Source organism: Saimiri boliviensis, chromosome 5 (genome assembly GCF_048565385.1).
Source record: "Saimiri boliviensis isolate mSaiBol1 chromosome 5, mSaiBol1.pri, whole genome shotgun sequence".
NCBI classification, from domain to species: domain Eukaryota; kingdom Metazoa; phylum Chordata; class Mammalia; order Primates; family Cebidae; genus Saimiri; species Saimiri boliviensis.
The window spans coordinates 13,614,249-13,628,455 of NC_133453.1; the positions used below are offsets into that span (position 1 = coordinate 13,614,249).

The 14,207-nt window shown below is 37.4% G+C and overlaps 1 protein-coding gene across 2 annotated transcripts; it reads right to left on the bottom strand.

Annotated features, from left to right (window-relative positions):
- Nucleotides 1-1,172: 1,172 nt before the first annotated feature.
- Nucleotides 1,173-4,951, bottom strand: CCL20 (C-C motif chemokine ligand 20). 2 transcript variants are annotated; one of them, XM_003925455.3, is made up of 4 exons: nucleotides 4,792-4,951; nucleotides 3,234-3,348; nucleotides 2,335-2,412; nucleotides 1,173-1,657 (listed from the first exon to the last, which is right to left on the bottom strand). In XM_003925455.3, the coding sequence occupies exons 1-4, from the start codon at nucleotides 4,865-4,867 to the stop codon at nucleotides 1,636-1,638; spliced, it is 291 nt and encodes a 96-aa protein (XP_003925504.1). In that variant the 5' UTR covers nucleotides 4,868-4,951; the 3' UTR covers nucleotides 1,173-1,635. The 2 variants fall into 2 exon arrangements, with proteins under 2 accessions (XP_003925504.1, XP_010334499.1); XM_010336197.3 differs by having other exon boundaries at nucleotides 3,234-3,345; nucleotides 4,792-4,949.
- Nucleotides 4,952-14,207: the final 9,256 nt, after the last annotated feature.

Here is a 14,207-nt window from a genome sequence, read left to right on the forward strand (position 1 = left end):
CTACTGAATGCTTGTTGTACCTACCCTCAGACATTGTGGCAACCACATATGCTTCCGGATATTTTCAAACACTCTCCTGCTGTCCCTTTTCCAACTGGCTACTTCCTACTTGTTCTTCATACCTCAAGTATTGGGCTGAATCTTGTGCAACTGCCTTCTTCTCAGGTCAAGAACATCCATATTAATATTGGCTATTTAATATGGTTTGACTGAATAGTGCTTCTTCTGGAAGCCCTCACGAATGATGCCCAACAGCACCCTGAGACTTTCCTTATTAAAGTGATTATCAACAGGTGTTGTAAGATCTGCTTTGCTCATTACTGCCTCTTGCCGCATAACTGTGTGCGGTGAGACAACAAACAGGATGGTGAGCATACTTTCCCTGATGATTCAATGTTGCTGTTCCTGGGGATGAAGACGTCCTCGGGGATGATTAAGCCCTTACTCTTTTTTGGCTCCACGTCAAATGACCCACCCCCACCCTACTTCATGGATGTATGTGTCTTGATGTTGCATCTTATCATCAGCATGCCTGCCTCCAGCAATCCTGCGTGTCCTTTGGAATCTGAGGCACTCTATGAACCTTGGTGCATGAATGTAGTGATAGTTAACTACTGGTTCCAAGTCTTTTCATCCTGTTGCTGGGCTCTTAGTAGGTTTCACACATTTGGGGGACTCCCCTCTGGTTAGCAAAGCAGTTACTCACTGTCTAAGAACCCTCTGAATAGTCATTTTCCTTTCGGAAACAAACTGCTTAAAGATGGCTCGGGAGGACTTTTAAGTAGAGAAATGCTCACATGCTGAGATCCTAGCTGGTGACAGAATGATGGAAGAAGTGATTCCTTAAGGTATATTCTAAATGGTTGTGTCCCTGTAGTCACAAGGTGTATAGGCATGGTTTTTTATTTTAAAAAGTTTTTTAAAATCAACAAACATTGGGTTATGAATCTCAGATACAGGATCTTTTTCAACTTTTAGTTTGGATGACTTTTAATTAAAGAAGAAAAAAAAAGAACTGTTCCATTATAAGTCATGTAAAATCAAGTCCAGGGCCATGAGGGACAGAGATAAAGGGAACAACTAGAAGTAACTGAAGAATATAACTAAAACAATTCTTATATTTTCTGTGCCTTGAAACGGTTCCAATACACATCATAAAAATGACACATAACTCAATCAACAAAAAAACTTTTTTATTTATTGTCAGTATTTGTCTTAACATTTTCCTTATTTTATAATGTAATTACAACAATATAAACAAAAGTATGTTAGTTTTTATAAAAAAAAAAATAGCTTGTTGCTTGCAAAACTCCATATAATCTTATTCGCCCCCCCAACATAATTTTATACTTTGCACTAAACCAAAATAGCTTATGGAAAATTAACATTAAATAGCTAAACACAGAAAACCTACAGCTATAAATAACATACAATACAGTTTATCTTTAATGTGATGCTTAAACAAAGCAAACTATGATGCAATATGAATCAACTTTGTTAATTGGACAAGTCCGGTGAGGCACAAATTAGATAAGCACTAAACCCGACATCATGTGCAAGTGAAACCTCCAACCCCAGCAAGGTTCTTTCTGTTCTTGGGCTATGTCCAATTCCATTCCAGAAGGGCCACAATTTTTACATCTTCTTGACTCTTTGGCTGTACAATGAAAATAAAGAAACGTGTCAGTAATGACAAGGTGACTGGATGATGGGAATGACTCTGGTACCTAAAGGTTGCTTCATCTGCCTTTAATCTCAATGCAGTATGTCAAGCAGCTCAGAGTTCAGATGAGGAAATTGAGGTTTAGAGAGGATGGGCCTTGCCCAACCTAACTCAGCTCATTAATGACAGAAACAGGATATGAACATTTATCTTGTGTCTCCAACTTCAGTGTCTATGGCACCCTGTGTTAGGTGTCTTCTGACCATTAATAAAATGTTACTCTCTATTATTGTCAATGTAAATCAGAACCATTGATCTCTTTTTAACTAACGTTTATGTTTCAGTTTTAACAAACAACCACAGGCCGAATTGCCTTTAAGTTATATAAATAGAAGGCATCTTTGCAACAAGAATCAAATGGCTAGCAACTATCAAATGCATAGAGAAATCTAGTACATCATGTAAGAAATCACTAACTTAAAATAGTAATAATAATGACGATCTATAAGTGGAAAAATGCATTCTTTGTTTTTGTGGTCCAACTCAAATTTCCCCTTTAAAAAATTCCACAATAGTTAGACTAAAGAATCCCAGAAAACCTGTGGCTCACCCCTTTGCATACTTGTCTTCCCTCAATATTTGGAGAGAGACTAAATGTCAATGTTACATACCTGATGATACGCACAGCTTGTTTCACCCAGATCTGCCTTGGATTTGCACACACAGATAATTTTTTCTTTGTGTGAAAGCTGAAAAATCAGAGAATTTGATTTGTGTTTAACAAGCTTTTAAATGGTTTTTTTTAATAGAACATACAATGGAAATTTTATATTCTAGTTAATTATACACTAAACATTTCAGCTGACTAGGTAAAATAAAATGAAAAAAAAAATATGTCCTGATGAAGATTAATGCAAAATGAGAGTGATTCTCCCTGACTTTCTCTGCAATGTAACAAATAATAGTACAATGGCAGGAAGAGAGAGTCCGAGAATTGTCATATAATTTTGCTATTGGTGGTTACATAGAATACGTATGTGTCTTATCAATAACTTGTATATTTCCAAAATGTAATATTCTACATAAATCAAGAAAATTATATTCATTGGAACTGAGCCATTAAAAAAAAAAAAAAACAAAAAAAAAAAAAACAAGAAACGAAAATTACATGTGATAGTATAATTAGTCTGAGCTTTTACTTTTGGTCCCAAACATTTTCTGGTAGAAGATGCTCATTTTGAAATATGTGTCTTTCATATTTTCCTACCACATCATTTTAATAGCCTGTAAGTTTATCTTAGAAAGTGATGTTTGCCCTATACTAGTTCCTTTTGACCAAAAAGTAAGAAAACAAGTTTTTGCCTTATTCCAGTCCTGTTTAAAGTGAATTTTGAAGTAGATATGTGCTAAGACAAAACTATCTTTACCACATCATTTATTTCTTTTTAAAATATCCCATGTTCAAAACATTAGTAATTTCTGCATGAAACTCTAAAAAGGGAAACATTTTTAAAACTGAAGTTTCTAGGTATTCCTGATACAATTGAATTAAAATCAATTAATAACTTACATGATAGCATTGATGTCACAAGCTTCATTGGCCAGCTGTCGTGTGAAACCCGTAATAAATTTAGGATGAAGGATGTGATCTGTGTATCGAAGACAGCAGTCAAAGTTGCTTGCTGCTAAGAAAAGAAAAAGTGAAAGGTATTGGGTCCACATGAATAAACTTTTCCTGTGATTGGTATTATAAAACTACCTTAAGTTGTGAAAAATTTAGTGAATCTAATTTATATGATGAATAAACCACTTTGTGGAAGAGTTTCAATGTCTTTGAAACCTTTGTAAGGTCATTGAGAACCAATTTAACGTAGTTTACAGTTCTTTGAAAGTTTCTGTGCTGGAAAGTTTTGGTTCAATAAAACAATTTAGAAATACATGACTTCTCTTAAGTGGGATATCTTTAGTAAGAAACATAAATTGACAATATTTCATTTCAGTTCATTATAATCGCTCAAGAATATGAGCATCCCCTTCTCTATTGCTTGAAGGAACTCTTATGTAGATAACCCTCCAAATTCAGCAAAGGAATAAATTGGCAGATTTTAATCTATTATCTGGCCAATAAAAGGAAAATATGCTTTATAGGAGTGAAAGGACTTTGAAGTTGTCCTCTTAGTTAATAGGAATGTTTAATTTTGTTTGTAAAACTGCAACATAGATTGGGCATGGTGGCTCATGCCTGTAATCCCAGCACTTTGGGAGGCTGAGGAGGAAGGATTGCTTGAGTCCAGGAGTTCAGGACCAGCCTGGGCAACATAGTGAAACCCTGTCTCTACAAAAAACTTTTTAAAAATTAGCCGGACATGTGGCACACGCTTGTGGTTCCAGTTATTCAAGAGGCTGAGACGGGAAGTTCACTTGACTCTGGGAGGTCGAGGCTGCAGTGAGCAGTAATCATGCCACTGTACTTCAGCCTGGGTGACAAAGCAAGACCCTGTCTCAAAAAAAAAAAAAAAAAAAAAAAAAAATCAACGTGCATTTTCAGGAATGCACCTGTTGCTAAAAGTGATGTGTGACTATTGAGCAATAAACAATACTTGGACACTCCCCTGAGTTAGATTACAACATGCTGTAAGATAAGGGATTAGCGTTATCTCAAAGTTGGCAAGCAATGTTCCCAAGGCCTTGTGGGGATATTGCTGTCAGGCATTATAATCTACTTCTAAAGGATGAGTTTTGAACTTTACTAAAGCTATTTTGTTGGGAAGTAAGAAAGCTGGGGACGTGGGAGTATTCTCTACATTTCAAAATGACCCCATCTACTGGTAACTTTAACACTGTATATCACTCCCAGAAACAGCACTTTGGCTTTGTCCCGAAGTTTAGGGGTCTCTAAGAGCCCACTGGTCCCCAAATCTTCTGAGATTGACAGCAGAGCAGAAGGCCTGATCCGCAGCAGTAACCTTTCTCTCCTCCACTCAACAGTGAACTGACAACTTCCACCATGACCTCTTATATACTTTCTAACAGTTTTCCATCCTTTAGGGACCCCCAGTGGAGCTCAAGGTTGAAAGGAAAATGAAAATAGTTCTTTCTCCTGTGCTAGCAGAAAGAATGACACTTACCTTCTGATTTGCCGCAGAGGTGGAGTAGCAGCATTGACATCAAAGCAGCCAGGAACAAACTCTTGATACAGCACATGATTTTTAGTTCAGAGAACAGATCTGCTCGGTGCTGAGTACCCAGTGCTTTGGGAGTGCTCTTATGTTCTGATAGGAGCCTGGGATGCCTCTATTTATACTAAACATTGAGAATGTATACAGAAGGTAGGTTTGCAGATGGGGTTTTCCCATTGATCAACTTGCCCCATCATGTCATCATTTAAAAAAACCCGAAAGGAAAACTTCCTGCTTTTTTATAATATTGGGAAAGTGCGAAGGTCAGGGCGGGGGACAGGAAGTTGAGAAAGGGAGAATGCTGTTAATTACTTTGGATTTGCAAAGAGCAATAGCAGCTCAGCCCTGTGGCCCAGAAAAGACTTTCATCCATTTTTAACTTAATCTTTTTCGTATCTGAAAGTAGAGGATTAACAGCAATACAAAGGTCAGCCTCACACAGGAACATTCCAGCACTGCTATTGTTATATCCTATTTGCTTTCCAGAGTCACTCAAGGAGGAGGAGGAGGAGGTAGGATGCCAGGCATACTCAGGTATGCATTTACCATCACGTGGTTGATGTTCAGCTGTCATGAAGAAGCTCCTGAGTTGCTAGAGTAGCGTTCACAGAAGGTACTGCAGCAGTGCTACGGTACTGTCCCCATTTAGAGTTGAAAATATCAGCCCTTAGGTAAGGCTCAAACCTCAGCTTCACCTTGATTTGATGTCAGCTCCTCTAAGACTTTTATACATTCACATGGCTTTAATCAACATTGCCGTTCAGAAAACAATCCCTATATGCCTTTAACTCTGCACGATGATATACTAACATTACTCAATACAGAGTCTCAGAATGATTGAAGAAAAAAAACCTATCAGCAGTAGCTAGTCAGTAAAACAGATGTCAAATAATAGTACTAATGATGATAATGTAATGTGAATCCCTAATCTAAGGTAGTATAAGAACTCTCCACTAGACCCAAATAGGTTGAAAGTAAAAGGACCAAAAAAAGAGGTATACCAAACAGGTTATAAAAAAGAACTGGAGTTGGTGATGCCTATATCAGATAAAATAGATTTTTTTAATGTGACTAGCAATAAAGAGGAATTTTCATGGTGACATAAGATTAACCCACTGGGAAGATATAAAACCTGTAACCATACATACACTTAACAATAGCACACCAAAATACAGAAAGGAAAACTGACAGAATTGAAGAGAAGAAAAGGCAATTTCACAATAGAAGTTGGAAACTTTGATACCACATTTTCCCTAATTAATAAAACACTAGGCAGAAGAACCACAAGAAAATAGGAGACTTGAAGAACACTATAAACCGAATAGACTAAGCCAGCATCTAAGGACTATCCCATCCAACAACAGAATAGGCATTCTTCTCAAGTGCACATGAAACGTTCTCCAGGATAAAGCATATGGTAGGTTATGGAACAAGTCTCCATAAATGTAAAATGACTAAAATCACATAAAGTATGTATTCAAACCATAATGAAATTAAATTAGAAATCAGTAACAGACAGGAAACCACATTTTCCTAAATAACTGATATGTCTGGCCAGGAGCTCTGGCTCATGCCTGTAATCCCAGCACTTTGTGGGGCTGAGGTGTGTGGATCACCTGAAGTCAAGAGTTCGAGACAAGCCCAGTCAACAGAGTGAACCCCCATTTCTACTAAAAATACAAAAATTAGCTGGGCATGGTGGCACATGCCTGTAATCCCAGCTACTTGGAAGGCTGAGGCAGGAGAATCACTTGAACCCAGGAGGCAGAAGTTGCAGTGAGCTGAGATTATGCCACTGCACTCCAATCTGGCCTACAGAGTGAGACTCCATCTCAAAGAAAAAAAAAAAAATGTGTTAAAAAAAAAAAAAAAGGCACCGGAGAAAGAAGAAAAAAACTTTGAAATAAAAAACAAAAACCACAACATTCGAAAACTTACAGCTATAAACACTTACATTAAAAGAAAGAAAGAAGAAGGAAAGAAAGAAAGAAAGAAAGAAACATCTCAAAACAATAGCCCAACCTTCTACCTTAAGAAATTAGAGAAAAGCAGAACAAGCTAAACCCAAGGCTTGCATAAGGGGAGAAATGAAGATTCGAGCAGGAATAAGTGAAACAGAGAAAGCAAAGCAATAGAGGAGATCAACAAATGTGAAAGTCAGTTCTTCAAGAAGATCAACAAAACTAACAAGCCTTAACTAGGCCAAATTAAACAAAGAAAAATAAGGCAAAAAAAAAAAAAAAAAAATCTATACTCAGAAATAAAAATGGGGACATCACTATTGACCTTAAAGAAATAAAAAAAGGGTTATAATGGAATATTATGAACAACTGTATGCTGATAAAATTACTATGTCAACAGCATAGCAGAAAGATCGTACACCATAACCAAGTGGGATTTATTCCAGGAAATGTCATACAACAGATTAATCAAATAAAAAATAAAAAACAATTTGAAAACCAACTGACAAAATCCAACAACTTCTCATGTCAAAAACACTCAACAAACTAGGAATAGCACTTTCTCAACCTGATAAAAGTCAGCTATGGTCACCTCAGAGCTGATGCAAACAGAGATAAAAAACACTAAATATTGACCCTGATTCAAGAAAAAAATACAAAATTTGAACAGAGCAAGTAAATAAATAAAGATATCAAAGTGATAACCAAATACTTTTCACAAATAAAACATCAGGACCAGATCACTTCACTGGTAAATTCTGCAAAACATTCAAAGAAACATTAATGTCAGTTCTTTACAAACTTTCTCAAAATATAGAAGAAAAGGGAACACTTTTCAACTTCTCCTATGAAGACAGTATTATCCTGATACCAAAATAAGATCAAATAAATAATACCAAAAAAACACATCACAAGAAAAGAAAACAACAGACCAATATCCTTTCTGAATGCAAACACAAAAATAAAACAGCATAGTAAAAGGATCATATACCATAACCAAATGGGATTTGTTTCAAGAAATGTAATACTACAAATTAATTTAAAAAATACTATATGAAAAGCAACTGACAAAATCCAGCACCTTCTCATGACAAAAACACTCAACAAACTAGAGAATAGTAGAGAACTTCTCAACCTGATAAAGGTCTTCTATGACTACCTCACAGCTGATAATCGTACTTAATGTTGAAATAATTAGTGTTTTTTCCCTAAGATCAAGAAGACGAAGATGTTCAGTCTCACCACTTTTAGTCAACACAATTTTTTTTTTTTTTTTTGAGACGGAATTTCACTCTTGTCACCTAGGCTGGAATACAATGTCGTGATCTCGGCTCACTGCAACCTCCACCTCCCAGGTTCAGGCAATTCTCCCACCTCACCCTTCCAAGTAGCTGGGACTACAGGCATGAACCATCACGCCGAGCTAATTTTCTGTTTTTAATAGATACGGGGTTTCTTCATGTTGGCAAGCTGTTCTCGAACTCCTGACCTCAGGTGCTCCGCCTGCCTCGGCCTCCCAAAGTGCTGGGATTACAGGCATGAGCCACTGTGCCCAGCCTATTCAACATAATTTTTATTAAAATCTTGGCTGGTTCCTTTGTAGAAATGGAAAAGCCAATATTCAAATTCATATGGAATTGCAAGGGACCTTGAATTGACAAAACAATCTTGAAAAGGAAGAACAAAGCTGGAGGACTCACACTTTCTGATTCCAAAACTCACTACAAAACTACATTAATTGGACATGTGGCAATGGTATGAGTGTGGACATCAATGGCATAGAATTGAGAAATAAGCCCCCATGTCTATGGTCAACTGATTTTACATTAGGGTGGCAAGACCAATCAATGGGGGAAGAATAGTCTTTTCAACAAATGGTGCTGGAATATACTACTGCATATTCACATGCAAAAAAGTAAAGTTAGACCCTTACTTCACGCTCTTTATAAAAATTAATTCAAAATGAATCATAGATCTAAATGTAAGAGTTAAAACCATGAAATTATTAGAAGAAAACATAGTAAATCTTCATGACCTTGGGTTGGGCAATAAGTTGTTAGATAGAACACCAAAAGCTCAAACAACAAAATTAAAAACAAACAAACTGGACCAGATCAAAACTAAACATTTTTATGCTTCAAAGGACTCTATAAAGAATGTGGGGGAAAAAAACCTCATAAAAAGGAAGGGAAACATTTGCATGTCATATATCTGATAAAGGACGTTTACTTGTATAGAGAATATATAAAGAACTCTTAAAACTCAATAAGAAGAAGATAAATGACCCAATTAAAAAGCAAGGAAAACAGCTGAATAGACATTTCTCCAAAGAAGATCAACAAATATTCAATAAGCACATAAAAAGATGCTCAACATTTTTAGACATTAGAAAAATGCAAATCAAAACTACCGTGACACACCACTTCACATCCACTAGGATAGCTATAATAAAAATAATAAGTGTTGGCAATGATGTACAAAAATTGGAATCCTCATATGTTGTTGATGGAAATAAATGATGCAGTCATTTTGAAAGACACTTTGACAATTCCTCAAATAGTTAATTATAGAGTTATCATGTGACCCAGCAATTCTACTCCCAGGTTTACAGCGAACAGAAATGAAAATATGTGTCCATACCAAAAGTTGTACATGAATGTTTGTAGCAGCACTATTCAAAATAACCACAAAGTGAAGCAGCCCAAAAGATATACATATAAATTAACCATGGTAAATCTATACAGTGAAATATTATTCAGCAATAAACCACTGATAGCAACTACAAAATGAAGCCGGGCACAGTGGCTTACACCTGTAATCCTGGCACTTTGGGAGGCTGAGGTGGGTGGATCACTTGAGGTCAGGAGTTGGAGACCACCCTGGCCAACGTGGCAAAACCCTATCTCTACTAAAAATACGAAAATTAGCTGGGCATGGTGGTGTGCACCTGTAATCCCAGCTATTTGGGAGGTTGAGGCAGGATAATTGCTTGAACCTGGGAGGTAGAGGTTGCAGTGAGCTGAGATCGCACCACTTGCCCTCCAGCCTGGGCAACAGAGTGAGACTCTTTCAAAAAAAAAGGAAAAGAAAGAAAGAAAGAAAGAAAGAAAGAAAGAAAGAAAGAAAGAAAGAAAGAAAGAGAGAGAGAGAAAGAAAGGGAGCAAGGAAGGAAAGAAGGAAGGAATTACAAAATGGATGAATCTTGAAAACACTATGTTAAGTGGAAAAAGTCAAGCACAAAATACCACACATTGTCTGATTCCATTTATATAAAAGTTTCAGAAAATGGCAAATCTATGGAGAAAAGAAGTAGAATAGTGCTTGCCTAGGGGCTGGATTGGGGTGTCCGAGGAAGAAAAGGGGATTGGGAGTGACTGCTAAGGGGTGTGTGGTTTTTTTTATTTATAAATATATATGGTTGATGGCTGCACAACCCTATGAATATACTAAAAACACACTGAATTGTTTACGTAAAAGGTTCATTTTACGGTATGTCAATTATATCTCAACAAAGCTGATAACACAATGAAATGAAAAAGGAACTCTCCACGCACCTATGTTTTCACACACACCCTAGCCCATGGATCTTTTTTCTTTCTTTACTGCTACCTGGGTTCCTTTATGACTACTCTTGGTTCCTCTTGGTTCCAAACCTAATTTATCAGAAAGCTATTTATTGCAGTAGAATTTATTATTCAGTCATTCTTTTGAAATATCTCAGACACATCCTGATGAGTACTAATTCCTGCATGTAGTAGTCACGGTATCTTCCTTTTTTTTTTTTTGTTCCTGTGTTCCTATCTCCTTCCTCCATTCCTGCTGTCTCCTCCTCCCTCTTTCTCATGTCTCAATCACGTATCTCTTTTCTCCATTTAGTAGCCATAAATAAACTTATTTTTGGTAACTTCGTATTGATTGGAATTATATTTCCTTGTGCTTATTTCGATCAATGTACCAGTTCATATTTGTCCCTTAAAAACTTTCTAAAATGTGGGTGGGTGAGATGGTGCATGCCTTTAATTCCAACACTTTGGGAGCTCAAGGCAGGTGAATCCCTAGAGCTCAGGAGTTTGAGAAACCTGGGCAACATGGTGGAACCCTTTCTCTACAAAAATTATCCAGGCTTGGTGGCACACGCTTTGTGGTTCTGGCTACTTGGGAGGCTGAAGTGGGAGGATTGCTTTACCCTGGGAGGCAGAGGTTACAGTGAGCCACGGTGACGCCACTGCACTCCAGCCTGGGTGGCAAAGTGAGACCCCATCCCAAGATAATAATAATAATTTTTTAAAAACTTTCTAAAATGTGACTTAAATTATTTGGATTTTTTTTTGGTCAGTCAATAAATGTGTTAAATGAGATTAACATACAAATTATTTCAAACCTAATTTATTAGAATGCTGTTTATTGCACTGGAATTTATTATTCAGCCATTCTTTTGAAATATCTCAGACACATCCTAATGAGTACTAATTCCTGCAGGTAGTAGAGTCACAGTGTATTAACCTTTTTTTTTTTCTTTTTCTTTTTTTTTTTCAGAAAAGATATGACAAATATCTTATGTGAAAGGTACTTAATAGTGTATACTATTATATATTAGAACATAATTTTTTTTATAGAGTCTCACTCTGTGACCCTTCTTGGCTCACTGCAACCTCCTCCCAGGTTCAAGTGATTCTCCTGTCTAAGCCTCCTGAGTAGCTGGGACTACAGGCACCTGTCACCATGCTCGGCTAATTTTTGTATTTTTAATAGAGACAAGGTTTCACCATGTTGACCAAGCTGGTCTTGAACTCCTGAACTCAAGCTATTCAACTGCCTTGGCCTCCCAAAGTGCTGGGATTACAGGCATGAGCCACCACCCCCGGCAGAGAACATGGTATCTTAATTCAAGTGAAATTATAGTTAAAACACACATAAGCCAGGCACAGTGGCTCAAGCCTGTAATCCCAGCACTTTGGGAGGCCGAGGCAGGTGGATCACAAGGTTAAGGGATCAAGACCATCCTGGTCAACATGGTGAAACCCCGTCTCTACTAAAAATACAAAAAATTAGCTGGGCATGGTGGTGCGTGCCTGTAGTCCCAGCTACTCAGGAGGCTGAGGCAGAATTGCCTGAACCCAGGAGGTGGAGGTTGCAGTGAGCCGAGATCTCACCATTGCACTCCAGCCTGGGTAATAAGAGCTAAACTCTGTCTCAAAACACACACACACACACACACACACACACACACACACACACACACACACACATAAATATCTATAAAACAAAACTGTATGGGGTACAGGCCATATTTATTTTATGTAAATCATTATCATAGAAACTGTTGATAAAATGTAATAATTGCATAACTTCCCTTCCATTTCTATAACATACGAATGTAAGACTTCTCATAACAGGTGTTTTTGGAAGATGGTAGGAGTCCCTTCTAAAAGCATTTATTGATCGTCTATTATGTGCAAGTTACTTGAATAGGGGGAGTGTGCTATAAAGCAATGAAGTATGATATTTGACTCCTACCCAAGGTGAGACAGCTTATTCCAGGAAGGCAAACAGTTAAGCAAACACGTATACTACTGCAGAACCTAAAAAAATGCTGTATCAGAGATATATCAAGAGCTCTAGCAGCCCCAGGAATGAGATTTTTGTCTGGGAAAGTTTAAGGGAAGTGCAGTTTTGACCTGAAGGGTAATTAGAAAGTTCCCTTCCTAATATCATATTCAAACACTCCTACCCCGCCTCCTGACTCACCAAGGAACTATCAACTTTAAATTTTTCATCTCTTTCTATTAAAAATAACAGCATTAAAATTTCTTATCTCTTTCTATTAAAAAAAAAAAAGTCAGATCTAAATCTGAGCTCTATCTCTGACTCTGACTTTAAGTAATTTAAACTGAATCTCAGATCCTTTTCTCATAAATGGGGCGAGTGAAATATTTCACAGCACGTGGATTTTCAACTAATCTTACTCTCTCCTTTCTCCCTGGCCCCTTTCCTTTCCAATCTCAGGTTTAACTTATTCCTTGTGTTTACTCTTAACTACATAAAACAATTATTTCTTCCATTGATCTTAAAACGATTGACATCAGCTCCAAAATATGTCTCAAAAAAACAATGTTCCAGTATCTTCTGGAATCTTCCTGTGCTTTGAAACAAATGTGGCTAGAACAATACACAGTATGGCTTATGCTTAAAAGGTATGAACTTAACACGGATGCTGAAACACAGTTATGTCACAAAATTGTGTGTATAGTTTGTTATGTCTTCATCTCTCAGATGATAATGACACTGACCACTGCTTACTTGTTTTCTGCCTCTGAAAACATAGCCTTTTCCACTGCTGTTGTTTTGTCATTTCTTCCTCCTCTGCCCCATCAGCCCTCTCATATTCATAATTTTTCTCCTTAAGGGTGAAGTCACTCATAAGTACACTGTTATTTTTTGTACACCTACATTTTATGATTATTAGAGAGATAGATGTTTGCTTTAGAAAAATAAAAAGGAACAAAGGGATAATCAAAAAATCTCACTCAACTCCAGGACTTCCCAACCTTGGTCTATGACATTTTGTTCAGGATAACTGTTGTCAGAGCCGTCCTGTGCAGGGTAGGATGGTAGCTCCTTTTCTGGTCTCTACCTTCTAGACAGCAGTAGCAGCCACTGCCCCCCACCCCAGTTGTCATAAACCAAAAGTCTTCAGATATTGTCAAATGGCCCCTGGAGGACAATATTGAGAACCACTGTCTCAAGAGAATCACAATGAACATTTTATTGTATTTCTAGCTAATCATTTTCAAAGATTGAGCTTCTTAGCCAAGAAAACAAAAGACAAACAAAAAAACCCTGTATATCCTGTTTTTTAACAATATATTATGAGCATTTTATCACACATTAAACAATGTGTTTACAAACAATGGTCAGCTCACAAGCCAAATCCAGCCCACTGCCTGTTTTGTAAATAAAGTTTTATTAGAACACATATAGCCAACTGGCAGGGCAGCTCACGCTTGTAATTCCAGCACTTTGGGAGGCCAAGGCAGGTGGCTCACCTGAGGTCGGGACTTTGAGATCAGCCTGACCAACAGGGTGAAACCCCACCTCTACTAAAAATACAAATATTAGCAGGTCGTGGTGGCAGGTACCTGTAATCCCAGCTACTTGGGAAGCTGAGGCAGGAGAATTACTTGAACCTAGGAGGCAGAGGTTGCAGTGAGCCAAGACCACACCACTTCACTCCAGCCTGGGCAGCAAGAACAAAACTCCATTTCAAACAAAACAAACCAAAAGAAAAAAGAACACACATTGTCTATGGCCACTTCACCGCAATGGTACAGCTGAGTAGTCGCAACAGACTATGTGGACGAAAACTCCTAATATATTTACTATCTAGTCTTTTGCCAAAATATA